Source organism: Sitophilus oryzae, unplaced genomic scaffold (assembly GCF_002938485.1).
Source record: "Sitophilus oryzae breed Bouriz unplaced genomic scaffold, Soryzae_2.0 scaffold_738_pilon_pilon, whole genome shotgun sequence".
Classification (NCBI taxonomy): Eukaryota; Metazoa; Arthropoda; class Insecta; order Coleoptera; family Curculionidae; genus Sitophilus; species Sitophilus oryzae.
The window spans coordinates 1,460,427-1,487,396 of record NW_022147349.1 but is presented as its reverse complement, the minus strand read 5'-3'; the positions used below and the strand labels follow the sequence as shown (position 1 = coordinate 1,487,396).

Below are 26,970 nucleotides of genomic sequence, written 5' to 3'. Positions count from 1 at the left end.
ATTATACTTTACGGCTTAAATTAAGAAAAATTCAATGTTTAAGTAAATTTTCGTTTTTCTGAAAAGTGGTAAGAGACCGCCAAAATAAAAGGATTCGTAATCCACGACCTCAAAATAGGATGTATACAAATTTTTGTGAAAATCGGACGATTTCCAGTTTTTTCAATAATTACCGAAATAGTTATCGTATACGCATTTCTCAGCAAGGGGAGTAAATTCAAACTAGCATTACCGTAACTACTAAATACACATTTTCGGTTGGCGTCAGACATTATTCTTTTATCCCCTCCCCTCGAATACATGGTGAATTTTAGATACTTAAGTGTAAATACCATGATCAAAAAAAAAACGGTAAAATCAAATGAGGAATGTCAACGATCGTCATTACAAAACCATTTTTTTTAACATACGATATTTCTAGGGACGGTATATTTTGATGCCACGACTATGCCCAGGCTATGAGTTTTTTTGTGCGAAAAAAAAATTGAAAAGTATATTTCGAAATTTATTTGGAAAATAATATCCAATTATATCTAGTTAAAAAACATAATACTGTATTGTGTAGACGACACTATATTGGATTTGAGAACTCGTGGGAATTTTTAGAGAAAAAAACGGAAAATTTTGACCGTCTTCGTGGGAAATACTACTTCAGAAAGCTGGCAACACTGGTTGTCAACTTAATATTTGTTATATTTTTTTAACACCGTGTATAATCGATAAATTCTTATAAAAATTTAAGCAGAGTAACAATTTTTTTAAAAGGCAAGCAACATAAATTTGTGAAAAAAAACAAGGATAAAACACATTAATATTTAAAAATATTTAATTATCAATCGCTCTACAATGTAATTTTTGACAAATAATTGAAATTATTTCAAAAACGGCTAAACTTAGATTATAACAATATACACGAAATGTACAAAATACGAAATGTATACACGAAATTACAAAAGAATTCGAAAATAAAAAAAATATTGAGGGTGTTCTATTTACAATAAGTAATTTGGCACCAACAGCCGGGTAATCAGAAGCCAGAAGGTGGAAAAGATTTTAGAAATAAAATTAAAATACCTGGAAATCAACTTAAAACATTCAAATTTGTGTATAAATTAGATCCTATTTTTTTAGAATTGACCAAGTTGCGTAAACTGCTCTGTATATTTAACTACAATATGTCCCCGGATTGTCTTTATAAGAGGAAAAACCGAGGGAAAAACTTTTTTATATTGACATTTTGAGAAAAATGCATTCTTCGTAAAAATTTTTGCTTGTTCTAAATTGTTAATCTCGTTTATACTTTTTCAAATTTCCTCACAGTTGTAGAGAGAATTAACATGGTTGAATGTCTTAATGATTTTGTTAATTTCCTTGTTTAATTCCTGAAAATCAAAAGGCTTTTCTAAGGTAATATAATTTCGATTTCATTCTTTAACACATGGTTATATTAATTTTGATTAACGTCATTTTTTTACCGTTGTTCATAGATAAAAGACCATAGATAAAGAAATAAATTTAGATTGGAAAACCCGTTAAAATATATAATTGTTTTGGGTCGCGACCGTTGTCAAAGTCAGGATCTTCAATATTATAAAACCTTTCCAAATTTAAACCGCTCTCATTGAAAAAATACCGAAGTGTTTAAAGCGTCCATTCTCAAAGTAATTATTGCTATATATCTTGTGAGTTTAATTTAAATTTTACTTACTCAAACCCGTGATAATTGTGAAAACGTGTCATTAAAAACTAAAAAACTAATAACGTCGGTTTCCAATGTTTCATAGGTATTTCATATAATGTCCTTATATAAAATAAAGTTTCTTGTATGCAACGCACTGTATTTTATTTATACAATTAAAAGAAAATAATCATAAATTTGAATAAACAATATTTGGCGACATAATTCCGGAAAAAGCCGAGCCGATTCGAAATTATCAAAAGCTTTGGGTCGCGACCGTTGCAAGAATAGCGCCAAATAGTGTTTACATTGTCCTTATGGACACTTTCCAATCTAAACTTGTTTCATTTATCTATGTAAAAGAATTATAATTTGTTGTTAAAGTGCTACATTTTCCGATAACTATTGTCACCCTTTCCGTAGCATTCAACTAAATAGATTTTATGCTTCTTTAACATCTTAAACAGCAAATTATATGACGTTAATTAAAATTCTATCAATAACAATTTATTAAAGAATGAAAGAGGAGTTAAGCCTGATTTTCATGGGTCCGTTGTCCGACGATACGATGATACGATATTAATTTTATTGGCTGAATTTAAAGGCTTCGATTTGTTAACAGTTTCTAACCAATCGAAGTTTTCAAATTCAACCAATAAAATTAATATCGTATCATCGGATAACGGATAACGGATGCATGAAAATCAAGCTTTAGGCCGGGGCTCAACATAGCTGCACGCATAGAGCGACGCGTATAGCGTAAGGAGACGGCGCGGCGGCGGCGGAGAGGAGTGTGTACAATGGCCCCATATGTCGCGTGTGTTTTTTTGGCGGATTTTAATTCTTAAGCTAGGCGCAATTTGAGTAGCGTGTATCGCGTGTAACATAATCTGACATGACATGGCGCGACTAGCATGACGCGACGCGCCAGGCGCATTGCTTGGTGGTCCGCAAATTGGGACGCAGTTTTTCAGTGACTCACCTTTGCGATCGTATAAAAATGGCTGCATAAAAATGTCTGATTCGTCATCGACACATTTATTGTTACTAAATTTTAGTTCTGAATCAGAATCAGATGATGCCAAAGTGTAAATTTTACTATATTCAATACTCTAAATTAATGCACGTGAACGCGAGGCACGCGTCAGGTAACGAGGGTCACGTCACGCTGCCGATTTGCGCTGTCCCATTTATTTCTGTAGTTTACAAAAACTCGCGTCGTGCCAGGTCATATCACACGCGATAGATGCGACTCAATTTGCTGTTAGCCTTAATACAAAATAGGCTAAGGACATAGTGGAGCGACGAGGATAGCGGCGAGCAAGCAGCGCGATACTGCGTCGAGCAAGCCTCGAGGTGCTGAAACATAGTGGAGCGGCGAGGAATAGCGAGATACTTGTGCAAATTTATTATTTTCATTTGCTTATTGATAATTTAAAATGTTAACAATGGCTAAAATTCTGGGCAGTAGTGTCGCAAACATTTGGTTAGATGAAGTTTTCAAAAACCCTAGAAAGTATGGCAAGTTTTATAACCTTTACGAAAATTTGTTGCCACTTCATCTCATAACTTATCTAAAATGTACCGGTTATAGTGATTACTATCTTTCTGATCCCATAAAATCTCTCTTACAAATACTAAATTTATTAATTTTTGAGAATCTATCATTTTCTACAGCGCGACGAGAACAAAATTATTTGAATCGATCTCGCCGCCCGATCTAACCTCTCGAGCAGATCGCTTAACTATGTTCGCACGTACTTGTCTTCCCAAGTTTGTTTTGGACGCGATGTCGGATGTCGCGCTGCTTGCTCGCCGCTATCCTCGTCGCGCCACTATGTTCTTAGCCATAGACGTCAATCCGCGTCGTGTTCGCTATATGTGGGACCACTTTTTGGGAAAAAATTCAATTATATTTTCATGTTTTTTTTAATTTTTACTTCAAACGGTATAGAAATTTGGATAAGTATAATCGGGATTAACCATTTTAAAACAAGCAAAGTTTTTTATGTAGAATGCATTTTTTTTTTCAAAATATCAATAATAAAAAAGTTTTTCCTCTTGTAATGACAATCCAGGGACATACTGTAGAATTATTGCATTTAATATTACATTTAAAAAAACATAATTGAAATAAAAACTAAAATAAGTTTAGTTTTTATAATGAAACAGGCTTTTACTTTGACAGAAAATTTTATATTATGTGATGAGAATTTTATATCTGCCATGATACAACGCACACTTGATCATAAAAATATTTTTGATCACATTGTATTTATTTTCAAGACATTAAATTAAAATATTAATAAACCTATTGGTTGTTATGGCTACCTGGAAATAAAAATATTTTAGGTTTGAAATTTTATACCCCTGAAGAATATTTCCTAAAACACCGAGCAGCGCCTTTCAAAATGCCAGAATTTGATCCTAGAATAGACACTAGTCATCTCTCGTATCCAGATATATCATTTAACAAACAAAACGTTGTCGTTATGGTTGGGGGTCCAGGATCAGGTAAAAGCAATTTTGTGAAAGATACTTTAATACCTATGGGATATGTTCATGTTAGTCGAGACCAATTGGGCAGTTGGCAAAAATGTGTAAAAGTTATGGAAGAGGCTCTGGATAAAAACAAAAACGTTGTAATCGATAACACAAATGTTGATAAGGAAACTAGGCAAAGATTTATTCAACCTGCAAAACAACGTAATATAGATATCAGATGTTTTATAATGGACGTATCGATATCGCAGATGAGACATAATAATCTTTTTAGAGAAATTACTGATCAGTCTCATGCTATCGTGAGTGATATAATAATATATAGCTACCGTAAAAATTATCAAGAGCCAGATCTGTCTGAGGGTTTTGCTCAAATTTTAAAAATTCCTTTCATTGGCAAATTTACTAACAAATCCCATGAGAAACTCTATAAAACATTTTTACTAGATTGAAAAATTAATTGTCAAATTTAAGACTATTTTATTTCCTAAATTCTTATGTTTTTTTTATTTAATAAAAGCTGAGTATTTCATAATAAAACGTTTTATTCCACCTTTTCACCTTGTAAATACTTATATATTACAGAAAAATCTTTTTTTGCTAGTCCATATGTAATCAACGTTCTGAAAAGCTGATGAGACATGGCAGCTAGTGGAATTGGTGCATTTATACTTAAAGCAGCATCACCAGCCAGTCCTGAAATTAAAAATTCCTAGAGTAAATGTCTATGCGATGAAACTTAATATAAAATATTGGTAAATTAATATTAGCACAGGTAACAGAATATGTTGTGTGATATCGTTAAATTCAACTAGGATACTATTTTAGTGTTGGGCAATACGATTCCTTTTAGCGAATCTAATCAAAGGATTCAATTTCTCATACTGAACTACGATTCGTTCATTTGAACGAAATACATACACATTTTACATAACAGTATAGATATTTTTTGTAAATAGTGTTACATTTTTACTGGGTTCTGCTTGTTTATTTAACACTAAAGAACACAACAAGAAACTATATAATAGGTATACTTAAAAAAATAAATTGTTAAATTTATTTACAAATATTTATATAACTAATTTATTTTTGAATTTACCGTGACCGCAAGCAACCGACATTCGGAATAGTCTGTCAATGGCCCTTTACACAGTGGCTATCGCTGCTTATAGAAGTGAAATAAATAGTCCAGAAGGTTCTCGATTGCATTATTTAGATGCGAGGCGAAGGTCACCTTCTTCTGAATTCTCGTCCCTTTTCGTGTAAGCGTTGATTGAAAGAATTGGGAAGATACGCAACCTATAATGGGCGAATTCGTGACAAGGCTGATTTGATTTTCCCTTGCGTCTCACGTGCTGTACGGTGGAACATCTGCGGCCAACGCATAAAACACTTATTTTCTCTAATTCTGCCGGCGAAAGCTATCGAAGACGGTGTGGAACTGAAAGCGACAGTGTTGCCATATTAAAATGTGTAAAATCTGTAATATATTTGACGAAAATACCTTTGGATGAAAAATCTGCGTTTATGAAGTCAACTGTATTTATCCGCCAACTTTGACGCCGTTCTTTGTTTAATCATATATTATATCAAATTGTTTAATGATAGAAATTCCGTATTATTAACGTACTCTACCCAAAATCCATAAATCTACGGATTAATCAGTAGTTCTGGCAACACTGTTTTCGGCACTCTGTCGACTGAAACCAGAACTACGGTGTCTACGGTTAAGCTAAACTAAATCTCCTCGGACATGTTTTCTGCCACGAAATCGCCCATAAGGTTGCGCATGTTATTTCTTCAATCAACGGTATAGTGGACGCCTAAAGGTTGATTCTCACTGTACCTTCCGTTTCCATTCTATATTCGTTCTGTATGTTTTTTGTATTGACGCAATACGTAAGCTTCCGTTCCGTATCAGTTCCATACTTTTTATTTTACAATTTATATCATTACGAAAATTTTACTTTAAAAATTTGTATCTATTAAAAAAGGTAATAGAATTAATTAAGAGGTGAAAGAATAAACAAATATAAGCAAAATGTTAACAGAGCTGGTCCAAATGTAAGAACTTGATAACGTTGTTTCCGATACGCTTCAGTCTGTCCGCCAAAAAAATGTATGAAACGGAAGGGAAACGGAACGGATAGTGTCCATTGTCTTATTTATTTACATGATATAATATTTTATGTAAACGGAAAGAAGCTGATATGGAAGTGAGTATAGTGAGATCAAACTTAAGTGGACGCCGGTGTCACAACGGTGTGGACGCCGTATACGGTGCGATTCTCAATATAACGTACCGTTACCGTCACGTCTGGCGGTAATTTTAACGATGTTGCGGGTAGTGTGAATATGTTCATTGCTGGCCATTTAAGAATAATTACCCTGGTGGCCGGCGGCGCGCGGTGGCTCGACGTGACACTGGCGGGACGTTATAGTGAGAATCGCGCTTAAACAATTGGAAATTTTAGCGCTGTTGTCAGATGGTACTTATCACGCTATAATCGCTCGAATCGAAATAGCTTTGAATACTTGTAAAAAGAATAATGTCATTAACTTAAGAGCCATTACTTATAATTCTCAATTTGCGTCTAGCCGGACCGTGCAACGTTACAACACGCAGTTCTGCATACGTATTTGTGTTCGATGGAGCGGCGGAACTAAATAATGCCTAGCTATGGTTCCATTGGTAAGGCGGTGGTTTGGTTCGTCCAATATGTTTAATTAATGCAAGCGCCAAACTGTTAGAATGTCTTCTGAGGGATAGACTGGAGAAAGAACTGGAGGATGGAAACAGACTACACCCAAACCAATACGGGTTCCGCAGAGGCAAATCTACGATAGACGCGTTAAACATTGTTACGAGTAACGTAGACCGTATTAAAACAAAATCGTATAAGAACAGGGGATACGCGGCACTGCTTACATTAGACATTAAAAACGCATTCAATTCTGCCCCATGGACAGGAATTGTTGAACAATTAGGGAGCATGAAGATCAGTAAATACCTCATCGTTATGATTAAGTCTTTCTTGTCAAAAAGATATGTAATTGCAGAAAACGGCAAAAAACACAAGATGACGTGCGGGGTACCGCAGGGGTCCATTCTAGGACCGACCTTGTGGAACATCTTCTACGACCAGATCCTGAGGGTCGATATTGGACCAGGTAATCTACTGATTGCTTATGCGGATGATCTGGCTGTCCTGATCACCGCTCCGACCATCACTATCTTCGAAGAAAAGATACAAACGGCTGCCCTAACTATAACCAATAAGTTGGATAGAATGAGAATAGAGAACTAGTCGTTCTCGTAGGACATCGCAAGACGACGAACTTAAATATCCAATTGGGAAATTGCCACATCAGACCTCAAAAGGCAATAAAATATATGGGCGTTTGGCTTGATTCCGGGATGCGCATGACTACACATGTCCTTAAAATCAGGGACAGGACGGTTGATACCATCAAACAGCTGACCAGAATCACTTCCAATATTAGAGGCCCCAGTGACGGAAAGAGGAGAATGCTTGCCTCGGTTGTGCATTCGATGATCCTGTACGCCTCGCCCATTTGGAGCAGGGCAACAGATTATAAATACTATGAAAAAGTCCTCGAGAAAATTAACAGAATGCTAGCCCTACGCGTAGTGTCGGCGTATCGTACAATTTCCACAGAAGCTGTTCTCGCTCTAGCAAAAATCCCCCCAATTATCCTACAAATCGAGGAAAGAAATTTAATATACAGGCACGGCTCAGGGTATCGATCAGAGGCCAGGAAGATAATACTGGACAAATGGCAGAACCGATGGGAGGCATACCAGGGTCGAATTAAGATATTTATCCCGGACGTGAGGGTTTGGATAAACAACATGTGGACGAAAACGGACTATTACATCACCCAGGCGATTACAGGGCACGGTGCTTTTGGAGAGTACCTGTTTAAAATAACTAAGGCAGAATCCACAAAATGCTGGTATTGTGAAGCATCAGACACAGCCAATCACAGATTATTCGAGTGTAGTAGGCATTTGGAGACTAGAGCATCGGCGGAACAAATATACAATGTTAAAATAACAAGGGAAAATGTCGGCGAGCTTATGATGGAAAATAGAGAGAACTTTGAAGCAATCACCAGGATGATGAGAGCCATCATGCTTAAAAAACAGGAAGATGAAAAGATAAAAATTTGGCAGACACAGACATAAGTGGCGAAACAATCTCCAGTCTTGAAGTAATGCCGCAAGGCGGTTCCGAGATTGGAGAGGTAACTCTACAGATGGGTTTTTAGTGGGTATGACTCGGGTGAGAGGTGACCCCCACACTCTGGCTGTAAATGGCGTTTCCCATCTATAAAAAAAAAAAAAAAAAAAAATGGTAAGGCGGTGGTTTCGGGATCGAGGTGTCCCGGGTTCGAATTCTATAAATACAGGGTCCGGCAATAGTGCGTCGGGCATCTGTAGCTCCTAAAATAAAACACTTGGGAATTTTGTTTAAGTGCAAACCTAAAGTATGTTCTAGGATGTATTTCAAGAAAATATTTTACTTTCTATAGAGTGGCTCAAAAATGTGTGAGTGGATCGGGATATTTTTTTTTAAATGGAACACCCTGTATATTATTGCATTTTTGGCTTCCTTTCAAATCACTTTACATAATCCTAAGATATGAGTAAATATGTTTCGATAGTTTCAGAGATATTAATAAATAAATAAAAAATTTACATTTTCATTCTTTCTTAAAAAATAATATTAAAAATACAAGAACTGTCCTGAAATCAAAACTATATTTGGTGTTTAGTTTAGATGGTATGTACTTACATTGCTATAAATATGGTAATCGTAAATTATACAGGATGTTCAAAATTCTACCCCAAACTTTCTAAAATATAAAATAATTTTTCTTCGTTTTTTTAAATTGAACACCCTGTATATTATTTTTTCAATAGATGGAGAATTATGAAATGAAAATTTTGAAATACATTAAATACAAAAAATGTTAATTTTAAAATTCTCCATCTAATAAAAAAATAATACAAAGAAAAATTATTTTATATTTTAGGAATTTTGGCGTAGAATTTTGAACATGTATGATTTGATATTAATTATTACCTGTTTGATTTAATGTTGAGATATTTATAGTAAAGTTAAGTTTAGACCATCTAAAGTAAATGCCTAATCTAGTTATGATTTCAGGACAGGTTTTTTTAAAAAGGCTGAAAAGTATATATTTTATATTTATTTATTAATATCTCTGTAACTATCAAAAAATATTTACTCATATCTTAAGATTATGTAAAGTAATATAAAATGAAGCTAAAAATGCAATAATATACAGGGCGTTCCATTTAAAAAAAATCATCCCGATATCCACTCCTAAGATCCACTCACACTTTTTTGAGCCACCCCATAGAAAGTATTTTCCTGAAATACATCCTCGTACCAACTCGTACATATTTTAGGTTTACACTTAAACAAAATTTCCAATTTTTTTATTCTAGGAGCTACAGATGCCCGACGCACTATTGCCGGACCCTGTATAGATTTTTTTACATCTGTTTTTATTTTTTAGAGCTGTCGGTAATAGCAATCAAAACATGTTGATGAGTAATGAGTACTCGAGTAACGAGTTACATTTTCAACATCTCTAGGACACCCACGACAATACAGGGCAGCAGAAGGAAAGAATATGAAAATGTAAACGTGGAGGTGTAAATTCGTTTTGATATTCCCGATGCCGATGGTTCAAAATAAATTACTAGCTATTATATACCTAAATCCTTAGCAATTAGTTCAACAGAAAATCCTCCCTCATAATTTTTAGCCGATGGTACATTTTCCATAACTCCAGGTACAGGGTTATAAGTATCGGAAGACCATGACCTTCCCGTTGAAATATTTACTACGTTTGTTAGCAGACTAGGATCAAGGCCTAGTTTTACCCCTAAATTCAAAGCTTCAGCTGTACCTATCATAGTTACACCTAAAAAACAGTATAGTATTACATAATATGTATTTCCTTGTAGTGTAAGCACAGCCTATTCATTAGACAGCTAGTTAACTTACGATTATTTACATGGAATTCTGCAGATAATCGCTACTGTTATGTGGCGAATTCTGAGAATGTAGCTCCGTTTATGAAAACTATCGAGACTGGTGCTCTGCCTGCATGTGTACGATAAACAGGCGCGGAAGGTAAAGCACGATTACTCTAAAACTAGCGAATTCGACTAGCTGCCCTATGAATAGGCTGTGGTGTAAATACTGCAAAATTATAAATGAAAAATTTAATAGCTTGAAATATTTCATAAAATTATTTCAATCTATTAAATTTATTTTTATTTTCCTAACTACAAATATTTAAGTATAGTTTTTTTAGATTAAGTAAGTTATTAAAATATTTAAAACAAGGCTGGCATTAAAAAATACATTTGTTGACACGTAAAACTTATAAAATCAAGCCCCAGCAGATTCAAACTTAACCTCTCTCGATGCCCGAATATGTAACACTTTGAATAAAAAGATTAAGGAAGGATGCTATCGATGTATTCATTCATTAAGCGGCCCATACATTATCAAAATTTTACTAAGTGCATGGGTGATGCAGTTGTGCAACGGAACGTTGCGCATCGCTTTGTTGCGCAACTTGTTTGATAGTGTATGGACCGCTGAATTAGTTGTGCAACGCAACGTTGCGCATCGCTTTGTTGCGCAGTTTGTTTGATAATGTATGGGCCGCTTTAGAGACGGAATTGACATCATAAACCCCCATTTTTGACAGTTTTGTTTGGCATTTTAATTGACTTTTGAATTCTTGCGGATTTGTTGGACTTTTCTGTTATCTTTGTAGTTTATTTTGTTATTTAATTACTTATTTTACAGTTAGTTTGTTTAAAATTAGTAAATCTAGGATATTATAGGTAAATTAAGTATAGTGACATTTATTGCGAATTCAAAAAAAAGGCTTTAAAATTGTTTAGGTTTGGTAAGTAATGAAGTTGATAAGTAACTATACAATATAGGGTGATTCACGACGATGGTACGTTAGACGTTTGTGAATGGAGAACCGGGTTTATATGGATTTTTTTGAAAATTTGCATTGTTACATAAAGATACTTGCTCCATCTATCTACAATAGTGATGGGTTGTTATTTAACTATCGGTTATTTTATAACAATTATTTAGAAATAACATAACGCAACCGTTACTACTTCTAAAAAATAACAGATATAAAATAACGACACGTAGAGATCGGTCGCTCGTGAAACGAAAAACGAAGTCGGCGCTCTGCACCGCTCCGAAATTCTATGCTGCTCGAAGCAATTCCAAAAAACAACTAGTATGGATGGAAAACATGTTATTTCGTCAACCATCGATACAGGCGGCGAGACAACGGACAACGGAGTGGGGAATGCGCTACGGCGAACGTAGCTGCTTCGGTCGATCCCGTCGACGGTCGTATTGGGCTTACAACAGCTTAAAAATAATAGGATATAAAAGGAGCAGGTTTTTTGAAACAGTTGCGGGCATAACGCCTGGCGGTCGAGATAACAGGAGTGGGAAAGGAAGGCTGCTGCATCGGTCGATTGTCGATGGAGGCTCGCAACGGGTTGGAGAAGCAGTCATTTTAGATACGTTGTTTTTCAACCTGTTACGAACATAACAGGGTGGCGGTCGAGATAATCGGAGTGGGAAAGGAACGCTGCTGCATCGGTCGATTGTCGATGGAAGTTCGAAACAGGTTGGAGAATAACGCATCCGTTGTTTTAGATACATTGCTTTTCAACCTGTTACGAGCATAAGGGCGGATGTCGAGATATTATGGCGCTGTATGTTTCAGTACGTTATTAAGTTTCAATATTTAGGTATTTATTTATTCTGAAAAATTTTCGGAATAATGTTTTAAGATTTTTTAAAAATGTATACAGGGTGTTTTGAAAAATCTGGTCATTGATTAATCACGATCCTGCTTAAAGCCCTTGACGTAAAAAGCTGATTTTTGGGAAACGGATTGACTTTAGGGTGTAGAGGTTCGATAAGAAGGGATTTTTCGAAACTCGAATTCTAAGGGGTGAAATCACCCTCAAATATCAGAATATTTTTTATTTAAAAACCGGTGAGTTTTTCGGAAAAACTCTTAAACACGTATATTTTATTTCGTTGTTTTACATATTTTAAGATTTTTTAAAAATATATACAGGGTGTTTCATAAAATGTGACCATTGAGTAATCACGATTCTGCTTAAACTGCCTGACGTTTAAAGCTGATTTTTGGTAAACGGATTGACTGTGGGGTTGAGGTTCGATAAGGAGGGGTTTCTCGAATCTTAAATTCCAAGAGGGTGGAAACGCCCCTCAAATATAACAATATTTGTTATTTAAAAAACGGTTACGGCCGTATTCATGGTCGATCGCCAGTCGCCCGCTGGCGGGAGCTTTCCCGAAATTCTTCGTTCTTATTTCAGAGTCGAGCGCTCTCCGAGTAACGCGTGCGCACATCCGTCATATAGAGTAACCGCTCTCTCGCTGGCGAGCGGTTGGATAAGCATTTTTTTCCGTTTCATAGTCGATCTCCAGGCGAATAACACTTGCGCAGTTTAAACCCTATCCGGTGATTTTCGGCCGGCAACTGGAGCATGTCCTTACCATCTCTGGGCGGCCCGCCAGTTTAGTCTGGTTTATTTCTCTAGTTGAAAGAAGCACCAAGCAAACTGAATTAATTATGGATATTTATAATATTGTGACGATTAACGAGAAAGATGACATTTGTATTTTTGAGGCCATTATTCATTACATTTGGGGCATATGAATTCCGTCCGTCTATTTGACCATTTAAATGTTTTATCGTTTTGTTTTTGTTATGTTTATATTTTTTTATTTTTCCTATTGTATTTACGTTTATTACATTAATTCTCTTTGTAATTTATACAAACTGGAAAAAATATACCAAATTCACAAAACATCAGTCATCTGCACAAAACAAAAATAGAGCCAATTAAAAAATATAAATTACTTCTACTCTGGTCATATTTTCCCTTAAAATAATTTTAAAATCCTTAACACAGCAGCAATAGGTTAAAGTTTAGGTCTATAAAAATTTATAAACGTAATAAAAACGAATCCATAAAACTTTCAAATAACCGAACAGACCTATGGAATTCCCCGTTATGTAAATTATTAACTTAATGTCCTTTTTATTATGACCCAAAAATATACCTAGCCAAAAAAATATGTATATAAAAAATTGTAAATCTTTTTACTATAAGTGAAGGATTACGAAGATATTATTCATTACTTTAAAACGAATTATAACAAAATAATGGACACATCAATAAAATATTTAAATTACCCAATATCAATAAAATATTTAAATTATTAATATTTAAATATTTAGAGAATGTTAAAGTTCGTATAACCGATTTTGTGTAGAAAAAGGAAGAAAACATGTTCCCTGTTGTTAAAACCCTCCACCCGAAGTGAAATTTTGTTGGCGACGCGCCGTCATTTTCGCCAGCCAGCGGTGCGCTGGCGGCCGACTATGAAAGAGCTTTTTTTCTCTCCCGATATCGAAGCGCTCTCCGGAGAAATCTTCGGCGAGCTCTTCTTTTCGGCGGGCGGCTGGAGCTCGACTATGAATACGGCCGCATAATTTATTTTGTTTTTTTACATATTTTGAGTAGACAGTTATTAATATACAATAATAAATTTGGGAAATTTTTATCTTTTTAAATTAATTATAAATTTTTTCATGAAAAAACGATGATAAAAAAATGTCTGTTAAACTTTTGGTAAATAATGAGATATAAGTGCGGATTATAATATAACAGGCCTCTTGACAGTGCTATCTGAACAAAGACAGATTAGCTTAACAAAGACAGATTTAATTTAGACAGATGGAGCAGGTGCCTTTATGCAAACATCTTAATTATAATATAATAATTATTATAATATACTGGGTATTCTATTTAAAATAACAAATATGCTACCACTTTTCAAATGATTCGGCAACATTGTAACGCTGATAATGTTTTATATAAGATGAAACAGGTATCTTCATGTAAAAATACAAATTTTCAAAAAAATCCTATCATCGGTTCTCCATAAACGTCTAACGTACCATGGCCGTGAATCACCCTGTATACGTTAGGTACGTGTAATAATAAACCAATTAATTATGAAATTCACTTTGAAGTAACTAATTACCTACATATTTTTAATTGTATTTTCATTTTATTTACTACTTGTCAAAAATAATTAGTCCATATACCGATACGTAAATTTGACTTATGTGTTACGAACTTTTTTACTTATTTTTATCAGCAGAATATATCGTCCCATTGCTGCCAAAAGTCACTAACTTACTTTTTATTACTTCCGAGAAAAATGCGTCTAAAAATGAATTGCATTGCATAAAGATGTTATAGTTAGTAACTATTCGGTATTAAAATAAAACATAAATAGCCAGAAATCGTAGTTAATGACTTTTACAATCGATTCTCCGCTTCAAAACATAGTTAGTGATTGAATTTGGTTGTTCGGAAAAATGTTAGTTAGTGACTTTTGGCAGCAATAGGACGATATGCTGCCAAAGTTTCCGTAATACATTCGGACCACCCTGTATATCTATAGATAAAAATGTGTGGAGGATTCCTGATAGTGGCAGTTATTTCTGTCATTTTAATTTACATGTGTAAAATTGTATTTTCTGTCATTATTTGGATGTCGTTTGTTAAAATCATCACTGACTCGTTGGCCAGACTTTACTACGCATCGGAGAGAGGAGCATTCGAGAAATTCGCATATTTCACGAGTTCTAATCTCTAATGGGTTAAAAACTTACCTAATATTAAATTGTTGCATAATTTAGTTATTTGTCCAGCTCCCGATTTTCCACAGTATATAACTTTTTTTCCCATATGAAGCAATAGCGGTTCCACTTCTTGGTAGTCCTTTAAGTTGCCTCCAAGCATAAAACATAAAGTTCCTGCTTGGGCGCCAACCACACCACCAGATACTGGTGCATCTAAAAAGCGAACGTTAGACTCTTGCGCACTTTGGAATAATTCTTGGGCAACCTAAATGAAAAATAATTATAGAACCACACACCTACTGGTCAAATAATGAGGTATTACTAATGGCGTACAACAATTTACTAACAAGTTTTATTTCGAATATCCAAGGATTGAAACAATAAAATATTTTCCCAGTTTAGTTTTTTTTTAAATCTTTCGTCAAATATGCTACTACTACTACTGCCATTACTCGCTGACGAGTATTTGACACGCATCAAAAGATGGTTACGCAGATGGTTACGCAGGGCGTTTCCTGTCATGAGCTTTTCTGTGACTGAGAAGCCCGATACGTGATGTTATCTCTCTTCCGCACTCCGGACATTTAAAAATCTCATTACTTTGTTGCCTCTATACTTTTTGGTTGTCCTTATTAACTGAATTTACAATTCTCCTCCATTGCTTTCTATTGTGCGCTGCTTCCTCCCACTGATGCTGCATATTTATCCCCTTTAAGTTTTCATGAACAACATCCTTGTATCTTTTGAGTTGTCCACCCGGTTTCCTCTTACCCTCTACAAGTTCACCTTAAAGAAGAGATTTCGGTAGGCGGTTTTCTTGCATCCAGCATACGTGGCCACCCCATCTTAAGCGAGATTTAGTAATCATGACTTCAGCGCTCTCGCAGCTTGCTTTTTTAAGGACTGATACGTTTGAGACATGGTGGTACCATTTGATTGTTAAAAGTTGTCTAAGGTGTCTCTGTTGCAAATTGTTTAATACACCCGTGTGCCGGCGGTACGGCACCCAGGTTTCGCTTCCATATAACATGGTGGGGATTATTACTGCTCGATACACTGCAAGTTTCGTTTTTGTGCTCAAGTCATGATTGTAGAAAACTCTGTCTTTTAATTTCCAGAATGCTCTTGAGGCGCTGCTGATTCTGTGCTGAATTTCAGAGTCGATATTTGCCTTTTCCGAAATCAAACTGCCGAGGTAGTTAAATTCCGATACATATTCCAATAGTTCTTCTCCGATTTTTATAGCGCTGTTATGATTTTCTGGGGGAGTGCACATGATTTTTGTTTTATCGATATTCAGTATAAGGCCCAAAGTCTCGTATGCCCAGGTATATGTGTTCAGCATTTCCTGTAATTGCTGTAACGTATTTGCAACTAGAGCGCAGTCATCAGCGTATTGGAGTTCTGTGATGAATTTTATACGTGTTTTTGCCCTGAGTCCTTTTATGTTGAACAGACCGCCGTCATACCTGTATCTAACACCCATTCCTCTTTCCTGCAGTTTGCTGTCCACTATAATAGAAAGCGCTGCCATGAATATGTTGAATAGGAGAGGAGCTAGGACACATCCCTGCCTAACTCCTGTATTTGTCAGGAAGGGATCGCTCAGTGATCCATGATGTGACACTCTCGACTTGTTGTTGTTATGGAGGCTTTTACACACACTAAGAAATTTGTTGGGCACTCCGAAATCCGCTATCCACCTGTTATCGTTATAAACGATGAAGGACGCGCACTGAATCGATCCGGACCAGTCGACTCGACTAAGAGCTATCAGCAGGTTTTGATTTACATAGATTTCAATTCGATTGCCGTCGACCGGTTTGCGTTAGTGCACAGGGTTACATTTATTTCTATGTATACTAAAACCTGCCGGTAGCTCTTAGTCGGGTTGACCGGTCCACTTGAATAAGAGCTATCGGTAGGTTTTGGTATACATAGAATTAAAAAATGTAACACCGCGCACTGAATCGGACGGTCGACGTTGACGACGCGCAACGAGTCGATTCAGTGCGCGGGGTTACATTTAATTCTATGCAGGGTCGCTGATATGTATGGGAACGCTCGATTATTAGGTAAAATATAAGTGGTACCGCAAAAAGTTAAATATAAAAGTTATGGGGTTTTTAAGTTGCCGGTTTTTAAGTGATATTTTTAAAAGTCAATAACTCGGAAACGGTTGGTTTGAGGTACATTGTGTGTATCTCGATTTTTGCTTAGAATTGAAGGAAGAACCAAAATATGCAATGATATACAAGGGATTCCATGTCCATTTAAAAAAATGAAACTTTGATGTGCCAAGACTTTATGACCGACCCTGTATACTTAAATTTATTCCCCGCTAATATACAGGGTGGTCTGAACTGTATTCCGTAAACTTCGGCAGCATATTCTGCAGAAAAAAATAAGTAAAAAAGTTCGTATAAATGTATATTTTAAAAAGTTTCATTTTTATTTCGATTTTTTCCAAATAATTTCTGAGGTAACGTCAATATTTGGATGAAAATTGGTATTTGGGAGTTTTTTGACATGAGAAATTTGATTTTGATGTCAATATCACTCCTAGGGGGCGCCACCTGCGTGTGTTTTAACAGCTTTCAAGAGTAATAACTTTTCGTCCGTACCTGTATAAAACTACTGAGTAAAAAAATATATATTTGCGACGTTTTTTACGTAAAAAATGTCTCTTGATAAAAATCGCTATAAGCAACCGTTCTCAAGATATTTAGAATGGAAATAGTTAATACATGTCATTATTGCCAAAATATAAACACGTTGAGTCGACAGTTATTTGACCGAAATAATAAATTTGGGAAATTTTTATCTTTTTAAATTAATTATAAATTTTTTCATGAAAAAACATTTCAAATTTATGATTTCAGTTTAATAACTATTTAGTCAACATGTTTAATTTATGTCAATGATGATAGGTATTGATAATTTCAATTTCAAATATCTCGAGAACCGTTACTCGTAGCGATTTTTACCAAGAGACCTTTTCTACGTAAAATACGTCATAAATGTATATATTTTTACTGAGTAGTTTTATACAGGTACGGACGAAAAGTTATTACTCTTCAAACCAGTTAAAACACATGTAGGTGGCGCCCTCTACAAATAGGAGTCATATTGACATCAAAATCCAAATTTCTCATGTCAAAAAACTCACACACTTTTTTTTCATCCAATATTCATCCAAATTTCAGACACCAATTTTCATCCAAATATTGATGTTACTTCATAAATTATTTGGAAAAAATCTAAATAAAAATGAAATTTCTACCCCCTGCATCTCCCAAACCAAGCATTTTAGGACATACATTTATACGAACTTTTTTACTTATTTTTACCTGTAGAATATGCTGCCGAAGTTTCCGGAATACAGTTCGGACCACCCTGTATATTTAAAAACCCTATATGGTACCTCTTATATTTTACCTAATGATCGACCGTTCCCATACATACACATTAGGATATTATATACCAAAACCTACTGATAAAGCTCCTAGTCGAGTGGACCGGTCGAAGTCGATTCAGAATGCGTCCTTGTAGAATGTACAGGAGGGGGTTAATCACCGCGACCATAGTGTGTACCCCTTTCTTTGATGAAAACCAGTATCTGTGACGGTTTTACAGAAGTTAGTTCTCCATCTTTAACCTTTCCGGGACCGTGCGGGCTATTTTAGGTACCCCAGATGCGTTTTTTTCTTTAATAACTTTTACAATTTTTATTTCTCACTTTTTTCCTTTCAGGTAATCCTAGAAAATACATTACAAAACATTTTTTTAACAAAAATATCCAAATATTTTTTTTATTTTCCGCGAAAAACTGAAATTTACTGCCTGGGGTACCTCCGTTACTTCGCACGGCCTGCAGTAATTTGAAATCCTACATGCACTATTTATGTTTTTTTAGTGTTGGTGACTTTGTATAAACAGAAAAACAAAAATATTATGTGGTGCATGCAAAAAAATCTTTTTAATATTCACCGCCAAGAATGTAAAACGTTTTTGCCCTGACTGCCAAAATAATGTGCAGAAAATTAATAAGAGTTTAGTTTTAAAATTAAATGTTTTTTTATATTAAACAAATACAAACTATTTATTGTTTGTTAGCTTTATTATTGACGTTTTATTATAAAACTTTACAAATAATTATTGATAATTTACCTGAGTGGCAAAATGTTAATAGATTTCGAAATATTTTAGTGGGGTAGGTATCATAGTTACCCCACACGGCCTGAAACGTAACTTTTTGTAGCACGGTCCCGGAAAGGTTAATATCAGTGATATCAAAGTTTATGGCACAAATGGTTACCAGCTCAGCGCACTCAATTATGAGGTGTTCTGGTGTTTCCCATTTTCTCCACAGAATCTTCATTCGCCGTTGTTTCTTAGCTTTAATCTACTGAGGTGTTCATTGAGGAGACAGTGTCCTGTTAAAAATCCCGTGACAATCCGAAGATTGTTCTTATTTAATTCAAGGAAATTTTTTTTATTTTTCTCTTGAAGTTTTGAGAAATTTCTTCGAGTGTCTTAGATCGTTGGATGATTCCCAGTCCCGGTTACGGATGGAGTCTTCCAGGTTCTTGTTTGAGTTCCGCTTTAAGTTAGTTTCCACTTGGGTAGCAGAAAGGTTCGTGTCCAGTTAGTGGTGTGTTCGCGCCTCTTCTAGCCAGATAGTTTGCTTTTTCATTGCCTTCTATTCCTTGGCGGGCTGGTACCCAGAGTAGGGGGACTTTATTTTCTTTTCTTTTTATATTTTTTAACTAAAATTCTATTATTATTTTATATTTAAATTCAATGTTCGGTATATTATTTAAAAAATCGAAACATGAATAAAACTTCTTTTCAACGATATATTGTGTTCCTTCCTGTTTCTTCTGTAAAATCATTTAAAACTTAATAATAATTCTATTATAATTATTTCGTTGAAGGAAAATCGTTACCTTGACAAACATTTAAATTCATATTTTATTCAAAGCATCAATTAGAATTAGACTTTACTTGTTAAATTTCTAAAACTGGTCATGGTAACGAAATTCTTATTGAAATTAAATTATAGTAGAATTATTAATATTTAAGTAGACCTACTTAAAAAACCATTTTGTTGAAAAGGAATTCTATTCGTGTTTCGATTTTTTAAATAATACACATAGGGTTGAATTTAAAATAACAAAGATTTGACCAATAACGAAAATATTTTTCTGTGTGATACCCTGATACGCAATTTTTGGCTTCCTTTCAGATCATTTTTCATAAACCTAATATATGAGGAAATATATTTCCATAATTTTAGAGATATTAATAGATAGATAAAAAAATATACATTTTCAACCTTTCTTAAAAAATTATTACAAATGAAAGGTCCAAGGGAAAAACTTGATAATAAATAATATTTGAGTTCAAACGCACTGACGAAAGAACCTGATAACCACCAGCCGTCCAGTGCTATCCTGTAGAATCAGTGAAATGGCGCTTATCATGTTTGTCCCCTGGGCCCTGGCTGGACCCTTCAAATACAAGATCTGTCCTGAAATAAAAACTTTATTCGGTATTTACTTTGATCTATACTTGTCCTGAAACCAAAACTTTATTAGGTATTTACTTTGATCTATACTTACTTTTCTATAAATATCGTAATATTAAATCATACATAATACAGGGTGTTAAAAATTCTACGCCAAACTTTCTAACATATAAAATAATGTTTCTTTAATTTTTTAAATGGAACATCTTGTTTGTTTTTTTTATTAGATGGAAAGTTAAAGAATTACATTTTTTTGCATTTAAAGCATTTAAAATTTTTTAATGGTTTTGCAGATATACGCAGTATTATTTCATATGGCCGGTACGGTAAAATACGAGAGAAAAATTATTGGGTGGCTTTGATAAAAATTTATTGGGGAAAATGCCATACGAAATATAAAATTGCAAATATCTGCGAAACCGTTCAAATTTTTGAAATACTTTAAATACAAAAAATGTTTATGTTTTAATTCTCCATCTACTGAAAAAATAATATACAGGGTGTTCCATTTAAAAAACGAAGAAAAGATAATTTATATTTTAGAAAGTTTGGCGTAGAATTTTGAGCATCCTATATGATTTACGATTACCATATTTATAGCAAAGTAAGTACGAACCAAAGGTACAAACCATCTAAAGCAAATACCTAATATAGTTTTGATTTCCGGACAGTTCTTGTATTTTTAATATTTTTTTTTAAGAAAGTGTGAGATATATTTTTTATTTATTTATTAATATCTCTGGAACTGTCGAAATATACCGGGTGCGTCTCAAAAGTGGCTTACCCCTATAACTTTTTTATTTTTACAGATATAAACACGAGATTTGGTATGTTAGTATATAACATAAATTAGGATTGATTGAAGTATTCAATTGTTTTTGGTCACTTCCTGTTTCACCGGAAATGACTACAACTTTTGATTTTTAAATGACACGCTCGGTATTTTTGTACTTTATCCGATAGAAAATGACATTCTGAATAGAATGACATATTTTGTGTCAACTTTTGACATTTTCGCTTAATAAAAAATCGTATTTTAAAATTCAATCTAGAGTACCATGGCTTTGTTAAAAACACTAATTCTTAATCAAGGAGCCTTGGAAAAATATATTTGACCGTCTAATGTTTTTAGTGTCTTGTTCTGACCAGTTAGAAAGTGCTCAAATCGTATTTTTAATCATATCTCAATTTTTTCAAATGGAACGAGGGTGGCTCATTACCATATTTGGAAAAAGCATTTTTTTACGAATAATTTGATACCACACACTTGGTATTTCGAGTCAAATTTTCGTTACGAACCGCAAGTTGACATATGATATGTCATTCTATTCAGAGTATTATTTTCTATAGAATAAAGTAAAAAAATAAAGATGGTGCCATTTAAAAATCAAAAGTTAATAATTTCCGGTGAAACAGGAAGTGATCAAAAAGAATTGAATACGTCAATCAATCCAAATTTATGTCACATACCAAATCTCGTTTTTTTATATGAAAAAATTAAAACAGTTATATGGGTGAGCCACTTTTGAAACGCACCCGGTATTTATTCATATCTTAGGATTATGTAAAGCGATCTGAAAGGAAGCCAAAAATGCAATAATATACAGTGTGTTCAATTTAAAAAAAGTCATCCCGATCCACTCACACCTTTTTGAGTCATCCTTTAGAAGTTAAAATATTTTCCTGAAATACATCCTAGATGATCCTAGTAGGTACATACTTTAGGTTTACCCTTACACAAAATTCGCAAGATTTTTATTTAAGGAGCCATAGATGCCCAGCGCACTTTTGCCGGACCCTGTATGTTTCTATATAGGTGTGCGACGATTTGATTGGCTCCATTATGTTTTGATGCAGAAATTTGTCCATTTGCCCCAGAATGTACCGTCGCACGGCAATAAAAAATTATGAGATATAAAAGTGCGAGTAGTTTCCCGAAATGCAATAATATACTGGGTGGTCTATTTAAAGTAACAAACATGCTATACTATTTTTCAAATGATGTGGCAACATGAGAAGTGTGTATTTTCTTGTATAAGTTTAGTAAATGAAGAAATAATCTAATATTAATAATTATTAAGTTGAAAATAAATATGTGCTTGGTAACTATAATACACCAGCGGTAATTTCGAAATATATTGTTTTATAATGTCAAAATATTAGATACATGCGACGTATGTTTTGTAACTGGTATATAATCTGTTTATCAATTTTATGTACGCAATGTAATTGTATTTACTTCTAAGATAACAAGAGCCTTATTTTATTATTTTTCAAAAAAGAGTTCAAAGAGCTAGTTTGGATAAAAATGTTGGCAAATCAAAAAAATAATCTAGATTTCGAAAAAAGTAATATTACATCATCTATAGTTGTTTTTATTTTGTTAAAAAAATAATTACTTGCGGTCCTGTTGTTGAACAGTCTAACAATAATGAGTTTTTGGCCAAACGTTTGAGAATGCCCTTTTCTCCTAATATAGTGCTTTTAACAATGCTTCCATTTGGTAACATAGTTATAACAATTTTCGATCCTTCTACAGCTTCGTCAGCCGATGAACAGGGTATGGCACCTACAAAGTATTATATATACCGTATGATCGAAAATAGCGGCGTCAAGTTACCTTAGAAATGACTATCGATGACTTTCACCATACAACTATACTTAACAAATGTCTTTTATATGTAAAGTAATATCACAGCCTATTCATTAGACAGCCAGTCGACTTCGCTAGTGAGTACCTGCACTTCCTGCAGGCTGAGCGTGCATTAGATGTTTCTAGAGAACTACAATATCTAGATCGGAGATTTTTAGCACATCATTGTTTCACAACGAGATCTATCGATTAAAAATATTTTCAATATGGCGGCACTTCCGGAAGTTAACAGCAACTTTCTAATTTTAAATGGGTGCCCCCATTTTTTATTACATACTTAAATTCTTTTTGAACGAAAAAAACTGCCCTGTCAAAAATATATGTATAGCCTAAACGTGTCAAATTTAGTGAATACCCCTGCCACTGTGCCATAAAGAGATGACATGGTGGCTGTCTATTTCAAAAATTAAATTGTTCGAATATCATATAATAATGATCGCAACTGTCATGGAATTGAGCAATTAAAAAATTATCATAAATCATTTCTTTCAAATGGAAACCCACTTTTTTATTTCACTAGTGAAAATGCTTTTCAATTCGTTACTTTTTGACTATACATGTTCCTATACCTAAAATAAATTGTTTTTAACTTATTTAAGATTTAGTTTTAACACGTAGATATATTTTTCTTGATTTTAACCGGTAGCTTATGACTTTAAACGTCAAGTGATGTAAAACAATAGATCTGGCCATGTCATATCGTGACACTTTGTTAAAAAGCAGTATGTTATCGATTATCGATCATCCTGTCCAAGCCAACTTTGCGCTGTTATGTTTCGATCATACGGTATATTATTAATATCAACTATTAGATATCACCCTTATATCACTAAGAGCGAAAATACGAGATATATTTTTAATACACTTTTTAAAGTCTTAGGGCAGGCAGTATTTATATAATATAGAAAACTCAAATAATTCGTTCTCTGACAGATGGAGATAAATTGTCTGACTGACACTTAATGTCAAAGAATGCTAGATAAAATCAAGAAAAATATACTTTTTCAAATTAAATCATTAAATAACTTAAAAACGATTTATTTTAGGTATAGGAACATGTATTCCCAAAAAATAACGAATTGGAAAACCTTTTTACTAGTGAAATAAAAAATGTGGGTTTCCATTTGAAGAAAATGATTTATTATAATTTTTTAATCGCTCAATTCCATGACAGCTACCGCCATTATTATATGTCATTTGAACAATTTAATTTTTGAAATAGATAGCCACATGTCTTCTCTTTATGTCACAGTGGCTGTGGTAATTACTAAATTTGACTTTTAGGCTATAACTTTTTAGACAGGCAGTTTTTTTCGTCCAAAAATTTTAAATATTTTTTTTCTCAAAAACGGTTAATGTTAGGTATAGAGTGTTTAACATCAATATTCATAGAATTTCACAGAGAATTTAAGTATGTAATAAAAATGGGGGCACCTATTTAAAATAAGAGAGTTGTTGTCAAGTTCCGGTATTTCCGGAAGTGCTGTCGAATTGCAAATATTTTTAATCGATAGATGTCGTTGTGAAACAATGATGTGCAAAAAATCCCCGATCTAGATATTGTGGTTTTCTAGAAACTTCTAATGCACGCTCAGCCTGGGACACCCTGTATATCACTATCCGACTTTTTACATAAGATAAGCGAATATTTAGGTAGGTACGAAGAGTTCCATATTAATGACTGTAAGTTAACTGGCTGTCTAATGAAGAGGCTGTGTCATACGGTGAATGTCATCAAATAATGCTTTGTCTCCACTTAAATAAGTATAGTAAGTGTGGTATAAATACAGTCAGATGCAAAAAAACGCAACGGAAAATTTTTTCGTCAAATTTAAGTTTCTAGCCCTATTTCCTTGATTCTTTTAGCAAACTGTATTTAAAAAATACATACACTTTAATTCGTAGACTCAGTTTATTATAACCTTTAGTATTTTACTTATTATACAGGGTTAATCGAAGAGTTGTTTTTTACCCTATCTTTAAAAACACCCTGTGGAACAATTTCGTGAGCAAATTTCCCTAAAACATCATTTTTTGGTCAGAACCATGTCTCCTGAATAGTAGTTGTTTGCAATTTCTTTAATTATTATCGTTACTTTTTGATGTTATTCTTCATAATGACGTGGTGGCATTGTTGACTATTACTGTGTACAATTGAATATTTTTCTTAGAGTCGAAAATTATGCAAAAGTTATTGGTCTTGTTGAAGATGGCCGAAATTATGAATATTCGTTTGGTAGTTGAAGAAGAATGGGAAAACAACTAAATATATTTGCAGCTTCATTGGCAGTATGAACCTACGTCTACAGACAGTTATAGCAGCTATACAGAGTATTAGAGTATTTTTTACAAGTTTTTATGTTTGTTTGTACACTTACTTATTACTGTGTTTTTGTTTTATTAACCTTATTTCGGTTAGTGTTACTAATATTTATTAAAACCAAGCCTTTATCGTTACTTTTTAACGTTTTTTAAATTTCAATATAGAGTTTTAATGCTGTGTCGATATGACATTACGACAATAGTCACCAAAGCCACCTCGTGATATTAAAAAATAACATCATAAAGTAAAATGATCGTTGAAAAAATTGCAAATTGTTGGTGACAAGTTCATTTCGCTCTTTAAAATTAACCAACGCATGTGTTGACATGAGTCAAAAAACAAAATGCTCAGGAGACATGATTCTGATAGAAAAATAATGTTCCAGGGAAAGTTACATACGAAATTATTGCACAGGGTGTTTAAAGTTACAGTAAACAACAACTCTTCAACCCTGTATAATCAGCCAAATAGGTACTCAAGTTTATAAAAAAAATCATTATATGAAAAGTTGATAGATTCATATACAGTTTGCTAAAAAAATCATTAAAATACAGCTAAAAGTAAAGAAAATGTTTAAGCTTGACGAAAAAATTATCCGTTGTGTTTTTTTTGCATCTGAGTGTTATTCTTTTATTATCGTTAATTTTTAAGTTTGGGGGTGAGTTGGCTGTATCATAGTACAGTTTCCTTATACTATGGCTGTATAATGTATATCTGTTTTGGAATAATGTTTATGTTATAAGACTTAAGTTTAAATGATTGTAATTTATTCTTTTCTATTTAGATTTATTAAGAAGAAAGAGATCATAAGAAATTTAATCACTTTTTTTATATTTTATTTTTTTACCTTGAATAGCTTTTGTATTGGATGGTAAGATGTCGTAGACTTTAGGTTTTTCTCCATTTTTTATTAAATTGTTCACCATCCTAGCGCCCATTTGTCCCAGCCCGATAAAGGCAATATCACTATTATGCCTAGCTAAAAATATTTTTTATGAATAAATTATAATTATATTGAATATGCTAATAGTTTTTTTTGAGCTTATTACATTTATATGTTCAAAATTTATTACATTTATATGTACAAAAAAGAAAAAAAAGAGAACGTTGAAAATAATAGTAGGCGTTAAATTTTGAAAAAAACTGCGTCTAGTTGGCTTGGAAATGACGATCGATGACATTTCCCATATAATTTTATATATAAAATGACAGCGATCTTCGTTTCATAGCCATTGCTGACGCTGTTTTTTTTATCACATTGTATAAAAAATTAATAAATATCGCACAATTTAATCAACTTAATCTTGTTTTAACTAACTTACCGTGGACATTTTTCTCAATTTTAACTAAAACTCTAAAACTGTTTAGAAACATGTTGGTTGTAGGAGTAGGCTTAAATAAATTTGGTGAAGTTTTACTAATCTAGTAACGTAGTGTAAATGAACATATAACGACTAAATGAATATTGCTGTATT

At 33.6% G+C, this 26,970-nt stretch overlaps 2 protein-coding genes across 2 annotated transcripts in view; one reads left to right on the top strand and one right to left on the bottom strand.

The window, feature by feature from the left end:
- The window catches only part of LOC115888463 (uncharacterized protein F21D5.5), a 20,840-nt gene extending 16,120 nt beyond the window's left edge, over window positions 1–4,720 (top strand). Inside the window, exon 2 of the mRNA XM_030908212.1 lies at window positions 4,031–4,720. Coding sequence (XP_030764072.1) covers window positions 4,031–4,632 — 602 coding nt within the window. The 3' untranslated portion in view covers window positions 4,633–4,720. The remainder of the gene's footprint in view (window positions 1–4,030) is intronic.
- On the bottom strand, window positions 4,708–26,970 carry LOC115888464 (3-hydroxyisobutyrate dehydrogenase, mitochondrial). Its single transcript, XM_030908213.1, has 6 exons — window positions 26,818–26,970; window positions 26,343–26,474; window positions 22,919–23,088; window positions 15,020–15,254; window positions 9,953–10,162; window positions 4,708–4,876 (listed from the first exon to the last, which is right to left on the bottom strand). Exons 1-6 carry the CDS (start codon window positions 26,867–26,869, stop codon window positions 4,725–4,727), a joined length of 951 nt encoding a protein of 316 aa, XP_030764073.1. The 5' UTR covers window positions 26,870–26,970; the 3' UTR covers window positions 4,708–4,724.

Coding starts and splice junctions, on each gene's coding strand:
- LOC115888464 (XM_030908213.1), bottom strand. CDS start 26,869: ATGTTTCTAAACAGTTTTAGAGTTTTAGTTAAAATTGAGAAAAATGTC. Junction 23,089..26,342: donor CAATACAAAAGCTATTCAAG/GTAAAAAAATAA, acceptor AATACTTTGTAG/GTGCCATACCCTGTTCATCG. Junction 4,877..9,952: donor ACTAATTGCTAAGGATTTAG/GTATATAATAGC, acceptor TTTTAATTTCAG/GACTGGCTGGTGATGCTGCT.